The 17,804-nt window shown below is 41.5% G+C and overlaps 1 protein-coding gene and 1 long non-coding RNA gene across 3 annotated transcripts in view; one reads left to right on the forward strand and one right to left on the reverse strand.

Annotated features, from left to right (window-relative positions):
* syde2 (synapse defective 1, Rho GTPase, homolog 2 (C. elegans)) overlaps nucleotides 1-17,804 on the forward strand; it is a 47,376-nt gene that overhangs the window by 16,684 nt on the left and 12,888 nt on the right. For both annotated transcript variants that reach the window (XM_019894385.1, XM_019894386.1), the window contains exons 4-5: nucleotides 6,085-7,217; nucleotides 13,763-13,889. In XM_019894385.1, coding sequence (XP_019749944.1) covers nucleotides 6,085-7,217; nucleotides 13,763-13,889 — 1,260 coding nt within the window. The remainder of the gene's footprint in view (nucleotides 1-6,084; nucleotides 7,218-13,762; nucleotides 13,890-17,804) is intronic.
* On the reverse strand, nucleotides 14,858-17,019 carry LOC109530553 (uncharacterized). Its single transcript, XR_002171024.1, has 2 exons — nucleotides 15,386-17,019; nucleotides 14,858-15,262 (listed from the first exon to the last, which is right to left on the reverse strand). It is a non-coding gene; the product is annotated as an uncharacterized LOC109530553 (long non-coding RNA).

A 17,804-nucleotide genomic window follows, 5' to 3' on the forward strand; every position in this document is an offset into this window, starting at 1 on the left:
TTGGCCTTTGACCCAGGAACATTTCCTTGGAGGATAGTGTGTCAAAGTATCTGCCCTGAAAATCAGCGAGTGAAGTATTGTGTTACTGTCTTGCCTGCTGTCACGTGGCCAAAGACTAGAGGAGTTAGGTATGTGTGTCAAAGTCATTGACAATGCAGCAGGTTTTAACCGGTGATTACAGCCATCATCAGCCATCTCGTTACCTCTGCGTCCCGCGTCCTCGACGCATAATTTTCCCGTGGGACGCACAGTTCCAAAAAATGTGCGTTTTTGGGACGCAAGGAAATTTCTCAGTCAAAACAAACAAACAAAAAAAAACTACGGCAGGCCTGAGGATTTCATGGTAACAATCGTTACCGGTAGCGTGTCGTTTCCGTGGCGTCATTTTGACGGTTCCGAAAAATCGTTTAACAATAAAAGTCACCGCACACGAGTTGACTGTACGCGATTGAATCTCTCCTGTGTGATGAACCCGATTTCACTGTGCTTGTATGTGTGTTTGTGGTGTGGTGTGTGAGTGTCTTTCGTGCAAATTTGCTCCGGGGTAGCCCCGGAAAACAGCTTACACCGGAGCAAATTTGATCCACCTCAGGGAGGTGGTTTAAAAATTTGCTCTGGAGCAAATGCTCGTTTGCGGAGCAGCACCGATGTAAATTTGCACGTGTGAACTCTCCAATTTGCTCTGGAGCAAATGCTCGTTTGCGAGGGGGGAGTAGCCTCGCTACGCATGAGAAGAGTTGATTACGTACGTCGAGAATGCGTTGCTTTCGTGCTCTGTCGGACTTCCGTCATGTGTTTGTTTAATAACGACACAAGACATGGCTGGTAACAGTAGCAAGCACCTCTTGGGTTATACCATCTCAACTAGAACGGGGGGGGAATAGTCCCCAAACGTCATCTTTCCTTTTGTAGGAGACTGCACTGTCTCGGAGTTGTTTGTGTAGTTTGTTCCTTTGTTGTGTGTTCACAACCCCCCCGCCCCCCATAGAATGTATTTTGTGATTCCCTCTCTTGATTTTTCTGTTTGGCGCATCACGTTTGCTTTTCTGAGTGTCATTGAAGTCATCGTTGATTTACGTTTTCGGGGGCGGTCACTCTCGAGCTGAAGGCACGGAGACCGAGAAGGAGAAGGACGTACCTGGACAGTAGTTGCTTGAGCTGTGTATAAGTTTTAAAAAGAACCAACACGACAGCTCATTTGTTTTCTGTCGTTTTGCTCCGCTGCAGAAACTGCCGTGTGACCGCAAGTGGAGCTGCAATGATGCTGCGCCGGTGCGAACACCCTCAGCGGCTTTGTGCGTGTGACCGCTCCACATAATTTGCTCCGGTGTAAGATATATCGCAACAAAATACATCGGTGCAGCGCCGGAGCAAATGTGTGCCATGTGAACACACCTTTGGATGCACTTTTAGCCATTAGTTAATGGGGCAAAGAGGTAGATGGCTCAGTCGGTAGCACCTGACTTCGGTTGCTGGAGAGTGCAGATCAAATACCGGTCAGGGAAAACGGAAGCATTCACTTGGCTTCCTCGGCAAGACCCTTTCCTGTTCTTTTTGTGATACATTACAAAGAGAACCAGATCACACCCATGCAAGCATGCAAGTGGAGATGTCAAAGTAAAGGGGTGGTGGTGTTGGTGCCGTGTTCAATTGCACCTTGATGGTAGTCAGGAAAAAGACTTGTATCTTTTAGCTTGGGGTGAAACTTGAGTAATTTGGCGACCTCCAGCTCATAAAAATGCTTGTGGAATTTTTTTCTGCCTCGAGTACTCGTTAATTTGGTCATCTGTGGGTGTGCGCCGTCGGGAAGACTGTCACACCAGCCGCAGCAACCACTTGATTCTATGCATGACATTAACATGCGGTGAAAATGTCAATTTCAAAATAAACCTTAGCTTACTAAAGCACATCAATATGACATGTGAACATAAATTACTCGGTACTCTTTTATTTTAAGTTGTTCCTGATAGCATTGTGGCGTAAATCCTGAAACGTAAATTCTGAAACAGGGTCAAATGCTTTAAGATATACTCGCAGTCTGCTGAAATGACGCCATGTTACCATTAATGCCCTATTAGCTTATTAATGATCAAATCACCACGTCTGATTTAATGAGCCATTTGCTGTTACTCAGTGCTGCAGGTCCGTGTGAACATAGTCTTGCGCGTTTATTTTTTCCATTATTTTTTCCAAGATGGCACCCAAGTAGGCAGTCGTCGGCAAGTGCTCTTCAAGAGCCTTGCCTTTTTGTTGTTTTTATTTGTTGTTTTTGTGTTTTGTTTTGTCACATGGTGTTTGTTGTTATGTCGTGTGGACCTGATTTTTTCAGTGTTTTTTTTGGCCATGACATTCGTCAAAGGAGAAGAATCTGTGCTTGGTGGTTGCGCCTTCTCGGCAGCACGTGTGTACCAGCACTGATTTTGATTGAGAGGAATGTCGACGCCATTTGACTGTCAGTGCTGGACAGCCCCGGGGCACTTGTGTTTTTTGCACCTGTAATGGGCAGCATTTTTCACAGCCCTATTTTGTTCAGCGGAAATGTCAGTGCTGTTGGACAGTCTGCGGCTGGATGGATGGATGGCTTGTGGAGCCGATGATGAGAAGAAAGGAGCGTTAGTGCAGAGCGCAGATGCATATGTGGAACTGGAAGTTGCCGCTTGGAATTGAAACGGATTTACATTGGACAGGAGATGTGAGCCAATCTCTTTTTTCGTCAGTGGAGGCATATTTGACAATAAAGTTGACTTGACTTGACTTAATTTTGACACACTCAACTCAACTTTGTTTAGAGGGTATGAAAATAACCACAAAATATTATAAAAAGCCTTTATTGTCACGTTCTATGGTGTAGAGACAACAAAATTGAACTTAGGAAAATATAAAAGACAACTAATAATAAAATGATAATAATGACCAGCATATTCTACTAAATGTTCCCACAAAGCTTCGTGTTATGAGGTGGATAATGGTAGAGCACCAAAGAAGCAGGGAGGCAGTAGAAGCAGTGTGTACTCCACCAAATGTATTAACAAAAACTCTTACATGGGCACACGGGCCAAACTAAATCAATAACATAAACAAAGTCCTGAAAAAAAAAACCAAACTCAAAGTAACAAACAAGCTAAAACCCACGAGACAGCGCAACGATCCGACCGCGAGTGGGAGGCGTGGCAGTCCTTTTAACAGAAAAGAGTGAATGACATGACGGCCAACAGGTGCGACTTTGCTGGAGAAGCCCTCCAATGCAACCTGTTGGTCACAAACGGACCAGAACCATGACACTGCGTGACAGAGAGAGCAACATCACCTCGCATGGACGGCGGGAGAAGGAGTGAGAGAGCACAGATTCGTGACTCGCCGGAGAGTCGAACAAGGAGAAACAAAGATAAAGGCCCGACTACCTTCATCAGATCAATGTTGCAAAAGTTCAGGTGTCTCATCAACCGTTCTCCTTTGTAGTACTCGCTCACTGGTGAACGTGTTCAAATAAAAAGCTGAATATAATGGCTGGCACATCAGAGTTGGCTGGAGCAGCGATTCCTTCGTCTTTGAAAAGTCACAAATTTGGAGGACATTTCCACTTTGAAAAGCAAGCAATTAAATGTGCCCCAAGCTATTGAATGTACCTACTACAAAAAGAAGCTTATTTTTCCTCCAGATGGTGCCCCAATAGCTTAGAATAAACGAAAGCCGGAAGCTCGTATGCCTCCATATTTTCCACCGGAAATATGTCATGAGCTGCTGAGCATATAATGAATTAGCTGTTACATTTGTTCTAAATATTTCCTGATGAAAATACATTTCATATTTGATTTTTTGTCATGTCGTGTCCTGCCTTTTATGTTGAAAGTCTGGCCACCCTACATACGGTGCCTTTTTCAAGTGTTAGCATCTACTGGCTAGCTGCTAGCTGCTAAGCTAGTGCCACATAAAGGCCGGCAAGAGTCGTCTATTCGTCGGACTATTTTTCAAAGGCAGTTTAACGTAAGAGAATGCAGCTACCATGCATAGTTTCAATTTAGGCAAAAATTTTGATTATGTAAAAATAAAAACAGTTGGTCATTCATTATTAACTAAGTAAAATGTATTCTTTTCTGTATTCAGTTGTTTTTTTAACCAAGCAAAAATACATCCTGTGCTTTTTATTTTTATCTGAATACTTGATAGAATTTTCAGTAGAACATCCAAACACCCAAAATTTTCAGGAGCTGCAGCCCAACTTGCGACAACCAGTTGCCACCCGAGCGGGACTCAAACCCCGACTCTGTGATTAGCTAATGCCAATCAATACGTGGTCCATGAAGTGAGGAAAGTTTTGAATGTTTCGAGTTTTGAAGTAAAACTCAAGATGTTTTCATCACATTTTGTGTAATGGCTTTAGGAATTATGTAATTGTTTGCATACACACTGACGTGCAAGGCTTCTTTCAAGTGGAAAACACGTTTCAAGACCCCTCCCTTGTTGTTATTTGGTCCGTTTTCACCTACTATGTTCTCCGCCCATGTTCTTCTCAGAGTGCCTCTCTGTCTATTATTAGAAAGAAGCTTGGATAAGGAAGTGGGAAAGGAGGCTCAACATGGTTGGCCTAGGAATATGAGTGTAGAGCACTGTTCATTTGTACATTCACTGGCAGCTTTGCAAGCCCTCCAGTTGAACATACAGAACCCTCAGTACTTGGACAAGGGGCGTCTTTGTCCCCCATCACACCCTGCCCTGATCCCCATTTTATGCTACATGCTATTAAACCACCTCTGCCTCCTCCTTCACTTGTAGGACCCAAAATATAACTCCACGTTCCCTCGGAAAACAGAGCTAGGAAAATTGGTCCAGTCAAACTATCCATCGCTCTTCTCTCCTCTTTGTGTCAACTACTCTCTCCATTCAATCCCTCTGGTGTCAGACGTTTATCATCAGGTAAAATTAAATTTTTAAATGCTTAATAACCTCATGCATCTAACGCATCAGTTCAGAAGGATCTTTAAACACAATTGAATGCCTGTCCATATCCCAACTCTTGAGACTTGGCATCATTTAGGCCTTCTTGTCGCATCTAGTGCACCTTATTGCGTGATCCAAATGAGGTTAGTTCTAAAAACAGTCATCAAAGAACTTGCCAAGTCATGTGATCCAGACCTAATCCTGCATGAACTGTGGCTCCAATGCTACAAGGTGTTCCCTCCTAAGTGAAAAAGTAAGCAGGTACATGACTGAGGGAATCATGTTAAAACTTTGAATGTGGGACTGACGTGTTAATCTGTCTAAAACTGACTCGAGCTAACTATTGCGGAAATATTATGACGTTCTTGAGTGGAAAATTTGCACTTAAAATATGAGTCTGCTTTCTTTTTCCTTGGAAGACAGGTAGAATCGAGGTCAGTAATTAACCATGAAAAGTCATCCAAAACCAATAATAATTGTCAAAAGCCTGATTTTAAATGTACAGTAATCTGCTTATTTGTTAATGTAAACAGTAGAGGTATATTATTATACTCTACCAGGGACAAGTAGCTACAAAACCAAGCAACCCTAACATGTTGAACTACTTGTTTAAGCTCTAACTTGATGAGCAGCTGCATGTAAAAGGTGAAGTCAGGTTGTGGTTTTGGTTCCGTTTATAAGTGCTTCAATGAGTGTCCCATTTATTTTTACAAGGTTAACTTCCCACACAAGATTAATAAAGTACTCCAAAATTATTACAACACTGAGGCCAATTTCTTTTTTTTTTTTTTTTTTTTTGCTGTCAACTAAATATAACAAGTTTGCATTCTCTTGTGGTAATTTTCCAACCATTAACCATAGACTCTTGCGTGCTATTTATGGATAAAGTCAGCTGATCGACTTGGTCTGTCCAAAACTTTCCACTTCTTGCCTCTGACGACCTTGTTTGTTGTTTTGGGACATTAAGTTGCTGCGTGATGAAAGCTCTCCCAATCGGTTTTGTTGCATCTTTCTTTATGCCTGTTTAGACTTTTGAGTTCATTTAGCTCTCTAGCCATCTCATAGGGATAGCGGTGCAGAGCTAGTGTTAAGTTCAACATGAAAAGTCTCCTTTAACTTCTCTTTACTGTCTCATTGCCTCCGTAGATGTTCCTGACATCCCAAATTGTGTTGGATTCTCCCCTCCTTCCAGTCCAAACCCTACAAAGAAGAGCAGCTCCATCAACTGGTCATTCCCAGATAAGATCAAATCCCCACGCACAGTCAGGAAAATTTCCATGAAGATGAAGAAGCTTCCAGAACTCAGCCGGAAACTCAGCGTTAAGGGTCAAAGCAGCAGTCACAGCAATGGCTGTGGCCATTTAGAGGCCAGATCCCATTCGCTTCGAGCTACAGGTGTGGGGACTGAGGTCCCGTCCCAAAGTTCAGGCCCTCAACGGTTGGCTGTATCTGGTGTTGGGCTTGCCAGCCGAAATGTGATCTCACGCTACCACTTGGACAGCAGCGTGTCCACGCAACACAGCTTAAATAAGAAGAAAAACAATGGCAGCTCCAAATCTGCCAGTAAAGGTGGATACTTAAGCGATGGTGATTCACCAGAGCTGGTGGCTAAATCTGGAAAGCACAGTTCTGTTGAGGGCAAGGGTGGTAGATACAAGGACTCAGAAGTACCGACTGGAAGCTCAAAACTAAGTGGTACAGATTTGGACATAGATGCTTTCCGCCATTACAGTTTCACAGAGCAGCCCAAATGTAGCCAGTACATCTCTGGACTGATGAGCTTGCACTTTTACGGTGCCGAGGACCTCAAACCGCCTCGCATTGACTCTCGTGATGTCTACTGCGCCATCCAAGTGGACTCAGTTAATAAAGCGCGGACGGCGCTCCTTACCTGTCGAACTGCCTTCTTGGGTATGGACCACACCTTCAACATCGAGCTGGAAAATGCCCAGCATTTGAAGCTTGTTGTGTTCAGCTGGGAGCCTACTCCGAAGCGAAATCGTGTGTGCTGTCACGGCACAGTGGTTCTACCTGCAGTCTTTAGGGTAATACGTTCCCACCAGCTGGCAGTCAAGCTAGAACCTCGCGGGCTGATATATGTCAAGTTGAACCTGATGGAGCAGTGGCAGAACTCCTTGGATGGAGGACCAGATGGCAACAGGGAGCCCCAAGTCTTTGGTGTGGAGGCGTGGCGGCTGGTGGAGAGGGAGGACACCGGACTGTCGGTGCCGCTGCTTATCAGCAAATGCATCAATGAGATCGAGAAGCGAGGTTGCCAGGTGAGCCCACATCCACGCATCCAAACTGCTCAAATTTGGAAAATGAGATCATCTCATCTTGTCTTTACAACAATTACAGATTTTAAAATGTCTTTTCAAACACATAACTTCACCTTGTTTTAAAAAATATGATCTCTTTCATTTTAGAAGCCTTTATATTCTGATTCCGTTTGACTGTGTCATTGTGGATTGCCATAAATGGATGACTTTCACTTACAAACGTTTCATATAGAGGACAAAGGTGAATACAGATGCATCTAACCTCAGTTCATGTCCATATATTCCATATAGCCTAAAGCAGAAAAAAGAGGAGCACGGAATATTAGTGACAATAGATGTCCTGTATAACGCGACGAGTACTCGCCCCGCGGCCACTAATCACACAACCTTACAAGCATGGGATGAATGGAAAAATAAGCTGCACTCCACTTCATGATGTCATTGGCTTCTTTAGGCTATTTCTTCTTATTGACAGAAGAAAAAGCATGAAGCATGAAGAGACTGGTCATATGATGCTGATGGACTAATGGAGTTTTTCCAGGGTCATGTGATGATCTTAACCACCCCTTCTCCCCCATCCACCCGAGAACATTTTATGTGCTCTTTGAAACCTAGCAGTAGTGCTCTGGGGGAGATTAGAGAGGTGATGTTTCTTCAATCAATTACAGTCAAAGTGTTTGGCCATTGTTCAGAACATCACTCTTGAGAGGCATGCCAGTGCCTGGGGACAACAGGAAAAAAAAACATTCAACCTCTAAAATGAGGCCAACCATGCCTCAGCTACTTTTGCACGACTGGTTAACTGCGACAGCACTAATGGTTCTTTGTTGGTTTCCAAGGTACTTATTATTTTAATTGACTGATGTCTCATTTGGGTTTTGTGTTAGTGGATAATAAATTAGCTGTCATTTTTACATCACTTTGTTATTGTTCACTACTCTTGAAGCTTTTTATTTGATAAATCAGTCCTGTGATTTAGGCCTTAACTTCACCAGTGGAGAACCATGTACGCTTAAAAGATTGTAGATTTTAGAGCAGGGCTTAAAGACCTCCGTTGTCACAATAGAATTCTGTCAATGTGAACAATTCAGAAAGAAAAAAAATAAAATAAACAGGCGGCCGCGCTTTTGACAGTCAAGTCCATTAATTTTGTCCAACAGTTGGTATGCGTGCAATTATATGCAGTGTTTTTGTTGCACCTCATCACAATAACGCAACTTTTATTTTGTCAATGCCGCAGGTAGCGTTAAGTGAATGTTCGCGACATGTCTATCAATCACAGTGCAAATGATTGGCAGGCAGAAGAGGACAGGGGCTGCAGGTTTGACAAGAAAACAATTCATCCATCCACCCATTATCAGAATTCCTCACGAGGGTCATAATTCATCAGTGATAGGGCAATGTGATTTTCAAAAAATGTTTTCGAACTGTTTTAAAATGTGAATACGAGCAGAGATTTATGAAAATAGCATTGCATCTAATTTTCTATTTCTCAATTATTGTGAGAAATCATGAACATGATCAGTGTCTTCATAAAGATGAATCTCAATATTAACAATAACACACACTATTAAGTCAAGTCAAAGTCTACATTTGTCAAATATCAAAGACATCCCCTAATTTTAACCCCACAGCAGGTTAAAGGTAATTTGAGCAAATTTGTTTTTTTTTTCAAATGTACTGCATGCATCCAATTAGTCGCCCTTTGCACTAATCAGTCGCCAAAAGTAGCTCTCGCTTTCAAAAAGGTAGCCGACCCCAGCTTTGTCAACAAATGCAGCTTCTATTGACTTATTTTTCTACTTATTTTTCCGTTATAAAGGCCTGGTACCCATTTCAAGAATGGAGAAAATATGACTTAAAAAATCGAAGGGAGGGCCACTTAATTATTGACACTCACTGTTTACTTTAATGTCTCCATTACAATGTTTTCTGCATTTATATTTTGAGTTTAAAAATGTCTCCCCCATTTGGACAAGATATCAGGTACAATATAATTTAAAAAGAATCAGTGTGGGCCTCACTGCACTGCAAACTGTTAATTGACCGCAGTTATTTGAATAAAGTTTTCAGTCAGATGACTTTTTTTTTTTTTTTGCTTTCACCCCTGTTTTAGACCTATACTTGCTTAATTGTTTGACTCGATTTTTAAAACATTGTGTTTGCAGTGTACTGTCACTTTTTCTCTTACTTGAATGACGTTCGCACGAGGGCTGAACAGATTCCATGTTTATGGAATTCATTCTGCTTTGTCTCGGTTCATAATGAGTGCGCCCTGCTCTTGGATGTCTCTGTTTTTATCCCCATCCCTCCGCCCCTGGTTTGCCCTTGTCTTTAATAACCGAAATATTGTGTTCAGTCTCTCCGAGTCAGAGATCAAGTAGAACGAGTGACAAGTAAAGGATACCCCTTGGGTTAGAGGCAGACAGAGGCTAGAAGAGGTTTCACACCAGATCCCATAGGAATCTGCATGTTGTGTCACTAAAACACGCAAGGGCAGACACAGAGCGCAGTGTGGATTTCCAAACTAATTTTGCAGCTCTTTGAAGCAAGCCGTTCGTCAGAGTCACTCAGAATCACATGACCTCAGGGTTCGAAAAGCTTTTAAGATGCTGGAGGATTGTGGAGCACTGAAACGATGCCTGTCTCAAACGCTCAAGTTATTCATGTGATCACCGAGCATCCATGTAAAATACTTTTGTTTTCCACTTGAGAGCGATCCATGTAACTTGAAGTACGTCGTGCCTTACAAAGGAGTTCAAGATGCACATAGGCTAGTGTGTGAAACACACTTTCAATGTAATGAAGAGCACTCGCTATGTTTTTGTATACAATGACAGTCTTTTTCAATGATTTGTAAATGTTAACACATGACATTGTATGAATTATGTTTTTGTCTCAAAACTTGGAGAGCACTTTGGTTCAACTTCGTTGTTTTAAGCGGTCCTTAACCACAACACTGTTTTAGTCCATGGGCCAATTGTTACTGGGCTGTATAGATTGACGCCAAAAAAAAAAAAACAGAAACGAAAAAAAGCAAGTAGCACTTAATTGATGATGTGGATGATGTGTAATAATGAGAGAGGAATATCGACAGGACGCTAATGTTATCATTAGCAGTTTAGCTGCTAGTAAATAGATGTGTATTTGTATCATGCCCCCCAAACCCCGCTCTCGCACGAATAATTGCTGGTCTGCGCACACCTTACTTTTTGAACCAGGTGACTACTGTGCTGTATAAATAACACGGTATGGTCATTTTTCAAACTGTAGTGGTTCCACAACCTTGAATGCAATTGGTTGAGATTTTTATATGCACAGTCCACAAGATGAGCCCTATAATGCCTTTTGTATCATATTTGATACATGCATTTTCATTATGTAACTCATTCTTTATATTACATGAAATCATCTGTATCAAATTTGATACTGCAGGTTTAAAATATGATTTTCCCCAAATTATCATTTTCAGATGTAATCTACATAATGCTTATAAATGTGATATGACAAATATGTAAAACAATATGATATGGCAAAAATATTTTTGTGGATTTTGTGACAAGGAACATCTCAGTTCCCAAAAATCAGATTTTTCTGGCTATTCCTTGATGGGTCAGGCATTACAGGGTTAGACGCTTCTCTTTCGGCATCTACGCAGTCTCATGAGATCTTATAAACAATGTATTTTTGAGTTTACAAAGATACCGTCATGCTGTTGTGACTGTCAGAGATGTTTTAATAGAATACGTAGATTATTGTGCTTGGAGTAGAAACTGCACTGCAAAGACTGAACGTATGATGAAACTATAATTGGTCTTTTGTGGTGCAGTTTTGACATGCTGAATTTTGTGGATCTGGGGGATCAATTCCTACCTGCTCTGTCATACTCTGGCAGCCAGTCCAGGGTGTGGTCTGCCTTTCAACCAAAGTCAACAGTGAAAGGCATCAGACCCTGTGCTGTGACCATGCACTGGATAAGAATAGCACTGCAACATATTTGTAATTTTACTATCATCCACTTACTAAATCCATCAAATAGCAGGTAATCATTTAAGCTATCATCTAACTCCATTGAAATTTATTTTTTTGTTGAGGGACTATTTCTGATAAGGCGCAAGTGTACCAAAAGATATTTCTCATAATTACAGTAGACCCTATATGGACCATCCGATGCTCGAGTGATGGCTTTTGCCAGTAGACTTTCATTCCAATATCTCTTGGTGCATGTTAATACAATGTCTAAACAGGGCCACAATTTTTTGGAATTGTATTTGGCTCACACTCAAGTGCATTAATAAAGTCAAGGACCCATTACACTGTTCCTTTGTGGTACTGATAGTCCAGTCATTAAACTGATTTCGGACTAAACACAAATCCCTCTGATCCCATCATTGGTCTCAGCACCCTACTAAGAGTCCTCATGCGTGTTTTGTTTGACCTATTCTCCATACAGGCCTGCTGCTGCCTGTCATGTTGCTTGGCAGCCGCAGTGTATGAAGTGCAAGCCCTCTTCCGCTAACAGCTGTTACCAGCCTGTGCTCGACTCTCCCCGAAAGTCTTTTTTTTTTTTTTTAATTTCTGAATGGACTTGTTGTTCATTGTGCCCAGTGACTTCTGTTTACTTGCACACAAAGCTAAATCCTCAGCTAATCTGTCCCCGTCTTTCCCCTCGTGTGAGGTTTACAAAAAGCAGTTCAGCTCAACACGGTGGCTAAGGAAATAGTTTGACCTTGTGAGATATTCTCGTGCTTCTACTCTCGAGCCTGGAAAGAGCAGTAATACGGGTGTATCATTTTTTTTTTTCCGTGGAACCGGGTCCAACTCGCCATTCACAGCCCACTGACTTAACACGTTGCTCTGGCTGCTTGGCAGCCGCAGTGTATGAAGTGCAAGCCCTCTTCCGCTAACAGTTGTTACCAGCTGGTCCTCGACTCTCCCCGAAAGTTTTTTTTTTTTTTTTAATTTCTGAATGGACTTGTTGTTCATTGTGCCCAGTGACTTCTGTTTACTTGCACACAAAGCTAAATCCTCAGCTAATCTGTCCCCGTCTTTCCCCTCGTGTGAGGTTTACAAAAAGCAGTTCAGCTCAACACGGTGGCTAAGGAAATAGTTTGACCTTGTGAGATATTCTCGTGCTTCTACTCTCGAGCCTGGAAAGAGCAGTAATACGGGTGTATCATTTTTTTTTTTCCGTGGAACCGGGTCCAACTCGCCATTCACAGCCCACTGACTTAACACGTTGCTCTGGCAACCACACCAGTTGGTCAGCCATGCCACATACCAGACAGACACATGTAGGAGAAATTATGGTATGTCAGTAGCCCGCCTTAATCCGAACATAAGAAGGCAACTGGTTTCACTATCAAATGTCTTTGACTATCAAATGTCAGTGTCGGGATAAAGCTATGCTGAGACACTCTGGTAAGGACCCAGATGGTTTAATTGTTTCTGTTTTTATTTTAAACCTCCACTCAGTTGGATGTTTTTGAGGGCACAGGCTTTGCCCATTCACTCACAACAGAATGTCACATTTGGAATTGGATGTTGCTGAATCTCTCGATCAGCAGTCACCAACGTGGCGCCCAAAGGCAACATGTTACCTCCAAGAACCAAATGAGTAAGCCTGTGAGCCTGTTTTTAAAAATAGCTTATCGGTGATAAGCCATTGTTATTTCCTAGGAACATTGAACAAGTCATTATTAGAAAATGTAAGAACTTGCCAAAACTTTTTTGAAACCAAGTTTTGCAGATTGATATTTTTGTTTCATATATTCTTGATAAGTATTGTGAGGAAATATCAACTTTCTTCACAATGTCACACTTTCTAGTGATATTGAATAAGAAACTGAGGTGGTGTAGCCGAATATCATCAATTATTAAAAATAACAAAGTTAATTTACCGGCAAGCAAATGTGTTATTTTAGATGTGTGCATGTTAACTGGTAGCCCTTCACATTAATCAGTACCCAAGAAGGTAGGTGTCAGTTTCAAATAGCTTGGTGACCCTTTGCGCTTTGATGTAGCTCTGCAAAACACATTGCCGTGAAAATTGTATTCACACACAAGTTGTATTGAACTACGGGGAAACATTTTAATAGTCTAGTTCATATATCACTAAAGTATGAAACAGCTTAAAGAGTTTAGGCCAACTTTCGTCAGGAATGGTATTCAGATAAGATACACTTTGTTAAGAATCAGCAAATTCTAGCAAACAAATCCAATTTCCAGTGGAATTCATTTCACTCTAATTGGTATTGAAGACATCCTCTCAAATCATTTAGTGTTATCATGATATGCGTAGTCCTGTTTGTTCTATCAGAAAAGATTTGTTGCAGTCTGGCGCTGCAGTGCACATACTTATATTCTACCTCTTTGTCAATGAAGTGATGAAGTCAGAACAAGCTGCCCTAATATACTAATATAGTATCATGAAACGTGTCGCGCTCAGGGTGTGAAAATATCTCTCGCTGTACTTTTGTTGGACTCCTGAATGGGCAGTGTATGTTTACTTGACCTAATTTCACATGTGCGGGGTGTTTTTGCAGGTGGTGGGGCTTTACCGACTTTGTGGTTCTGCAGCTGTAAAGAAGGAGCTACGAGAGGCGTTTGAGAGAGACAGTTACGCTGTGGAACTCTGTGAAAACACCTATCCTGACATCAATGTCATTACAGGTAAACAAGAATGTGGGATGGCAGCAATGTGCCACATCACAGAATGCCATCAACACCAGCTTTGTGGGGACACACAAAAGGGAAAAGTTGTTGTGAGTGAAAATGTGTTTTTAAACAGAAGAATTCTAATATTCAAGATTTTTTTTATGTATTTTTAAAGTACATTTGAATGCGTATTTTATTCAAAAATATTCTTGGGCAATGTTTGTCTGTAAAATACAAGGAAAAGGGCAGCGGGAAAACAATCACATTGCCAAATGCAAACATCCGATGAAACTTTCTTAATATGTCAATTTAATATGATGCAACCGTCTGATATAATACACATCCAAACCAAATATATATATTTTTTTATTCATATACATCAAATCTATACCGGTGACTTATTTGAAAAAGTCTAAGTGGGCACTTTGTTCACGAAACACCTTGCCGCACTGATCCAGTGCAACAAATAAAATACTTCCAACGCCCCAAAACATGTCTAAACTGGTGTGTTTGCACCAGATAGGTCAGCAAGTGTGTGTGCGTGTGGCTCTCCATGAGTGTGTGATGTTTATTGTGAAAGCATTCCATGAGTCAACATACCAGTATATAGTGGCGCCTGAGGGAAGGGCCCACACACACTCTCACTATCGGACTGTGCTGTACATTCTGGTCATTCTTTCTTTGTCAGGTTTGTAGTTGCTACATGTTCTCGACTGTCCCATCCCGGTCACATTTAAGTCACGTCAGGACAGATTTTTTTACGACAATGTTATAAGTGGAAGAAGTGCAAAAACCTGTAATCTCCGAAATTATTCCATTAAGAATTTTATTGTCATTGGGGCTCTTTTGCCCTTCATTTAATGGCAGTCAAATTATTATTATTATTATTATTATTATTATTATTATTATTATTATTATTATTATTATCATTATCACTATTATTGTAGTGGTGGATTATTAGTTTTATTGTTAGAATTTTTTTTATTTTCTGCTCCAACTGTGACTTTAGAAATGGCATGAAATTACATCGAAATGAGGCATCAGTTGCATCAGTTGGATGGAGTGATGACTGTGTGACAAATGGGGGCTGGAAGAAAGTGACTTACTCATTATTTTCTGCCAACAAAAAGAGGAAGAGAACATGGAACCCCCTGTTCATTTAGGAGCCACTGTTGGTTTTAGGAGGAGGCCCTGCATAGGCGTTGTCCTATCATGTCCGCTTTGATCCACATGCATTTGCATGGCAGGGCAAAAAACACAGTTAACAGTTGAGCAGGTTCGAAAAAAAGGACCAGCACCAGTGTGGCTTGTTGGTTTTTACGCGCTGCCTAAATTTGCTCTGCCAAGCGAGTTGCAGATGAGCCTGGATGAGTGGAACAGGACAGCGACTGGGGGAAGGAAAGCAAATGTCATCGCTTCACTGGATTTTACAATTTAGCAACTCTTTTTCGCAAATGAAAATACGTAGCTTCTAATAGAAATTTCTCAACGAAATGTGAACATATACTGACACAGAAAGTCAGAAGCGAGCAAGGGGATGAGCTGAGAGCACTGGCTTGTCACGCAGCTAATTTAAAAGCGGAGCGAGTGAAAAGGATTAGCCGGGGGTCATGGTTCAATCCAAAGCTTGCAAAACATGCTCAGTGCGTGGCAGTTCATTGTTTCAAATCACAAGCACATTTCAGTCAAAGAACCACAAAACATGTCAACATGTTCAGCGCAAGTGGACAATCGAGTCAAATCTGGAATATCTTCAGCGCCGACTTTAGCGCTCCAGATTCATGATGGTTTTAGTTGAGAAGCGCAGTGCATCCTGCACCACTCTACTCCTCCCATGCCATATTGTACTCGGATCTGGTTATTTTGGTTCGGCTTTATGAAGTAAATTTTTCAACTGAGCCAAACTATACTGATGAATGTAAACTGATGCTTCCGCTTGTTGGAGAGGTTTGGGAATATAGCTTTTTTTTATACGAATTTCAGATGAGAAGAACTTATGCGCAGTTAGTCAAATTAGGGTTTGAACCCGAGCAAGTAGCCTAGCGACCCTAGCAAAGCCTTTTTAAGGAAATGTAATCACTTGATGAGGAACTGATTCAAACAGTTAACCTTCAAATGATGCTGTCTGTGTTCCATTAAGTCATGTTGCTAAAACGCTATTAGCGGTATTGACGATAAAATTGTGGTCTTTAATTTGCCCCATCTGACGCGTCTTTTCCATACTCTGCTTCCTTTCTTTCCCCGCACCCTCAGCAGTACTTCAGTGAAGACATGGAAAGTCATTAACAAGTGCCTCCTTTGTTGCCGAACAAACACAGATGGTATTTGGCTCATGCATGGGAGATTAGCTGAACCCAGAGCAGGCCGGGGATTCAGGCAACCCCTTTCCAAAGTGTTCCAGGCTTGAGTTGTTGTCCCAGAAAGTTTGGCTATAGATTTACGCCTCTGATGAGTGTACCTGGAGCAGAAGCACACCAGTCTGCCAATGTTTGAAGTGCGCAGTGGGGTTGGTGCGATGGTGGAAACACAACAATATGGGGACCTTTGACATGTCACTGGACAAGGAAAGGACACACATCCCCTCTGAGATCAACCCCACCGACCCAAAAGAGTTCTGTGGGGGCGTGCGGAATTGCAGGGAGGGGAGCAGGGTGGAGAACAAACCCGTGTTTGTTCTCCAGCCGCTGTGTTGACTACAGCACTGACAAGGGGAGTGACCTTCCACTTTGTGTAAACATGAGGTTAAAGGTAGCTCTGTGCCCCCTTGCAATTTGTGCCTTGCAGTGTTTGGTGGCACTTCCAGAACACTGAAATAGTCTTGAATGGATTGAGGTTGCTCCTATCATCAGCTGTGGGAAGTTAAATTCTCAATACGGTGAGGATGATAGGACTCTATGATTGCGTAAAGACCAGAAAGACCCAACTGCCTATTACACTTCCAGGAAGTGAAAAAAGAAGTACATATGGAGTAGGTTTACATTCTAAATCTGCTTCCGCTCTTTTGGAAAAAGATGTGAGCGTGCCTGTAGTTGGAGCGAGATCATCAAATTCCTCTCAATGTGATTGAGTCACTTTGTACAATTCAAAGGGCCACACTTCAACTTGATTAGATTCTCACTTCATCTCAATGCATGCTTAATTGCTGCCTTTTTTCTTTCAATGTCATTTTTTTCCTTATTACATTTCCAACGGCATTTGTAATTAACCATTTATCCATGAGTTTTAAAAATTAATTACAGATACATTTATCGTTAATTACATATTGTCTTAAAACAAAGAAATCAAATTATTGACCAAAAAAAAAAAACAAACAAACAAATTGGGGGCATGAGCTTTTAGCAATAAATATTTGAATTAGGCTATACCTGTACTGTATTACAACACACAAATCAATTAATCGATCACTCACAACAACAAAGGGATTTTGGGCATCACATGAAGCAGTTGATTGACTCAAATATATATTCATTGAGTGTGTGCGCACTCTAGCTTTGCGTCAACGCACAAATGAGTAATTTACGTGACGTCTCAATCATATTAGAGTTTTTATTTTTACGAAGTGCGACTTTTCACAAAGCTGGCTTGTTTCATTCAGTTGCGCATTAAAAAAAAAAAAGTTTTTACATGCTGCTGCTCTGGGACTAGTAATTCCAGCTTGGCTGTTTGCTGTGACGGAGTTGAGATCAGAGGTCTCAGTCAAGTTGTTCCACTCCAAACTCATTCAAGCACAGACCTTGCATTATGCACTTGGACACGGTCATTTTCTTTCACAGCCTTCCCCAAACTTCTGTTTACACAAATATGCAATCATTTAATAGCTCAGAAGGTAATATTTAGATGAATAGTTATGGTTCGGGGGCTATGTTGTCAAATTCAAACACCGATTCATGAATTTATTTCTCATACCTGTCCATATCGAGTACCTGGGTC

Source organism: Hippocampus comes, unplaced genomic scaffold, assembly GCF_001891065.2.
Source record: "Hippocampus comes isolate QL1 unplaced genomic scaffold, H_comes_QL1_v1.1 scaffold282, whole genome shotgun sequence".
NCBI lineage: Eukaryota > Metazoa > Chordata > Actinopteri > Syngnathiformes > Syngnathidae > Hippocampus > Hippocampus comes.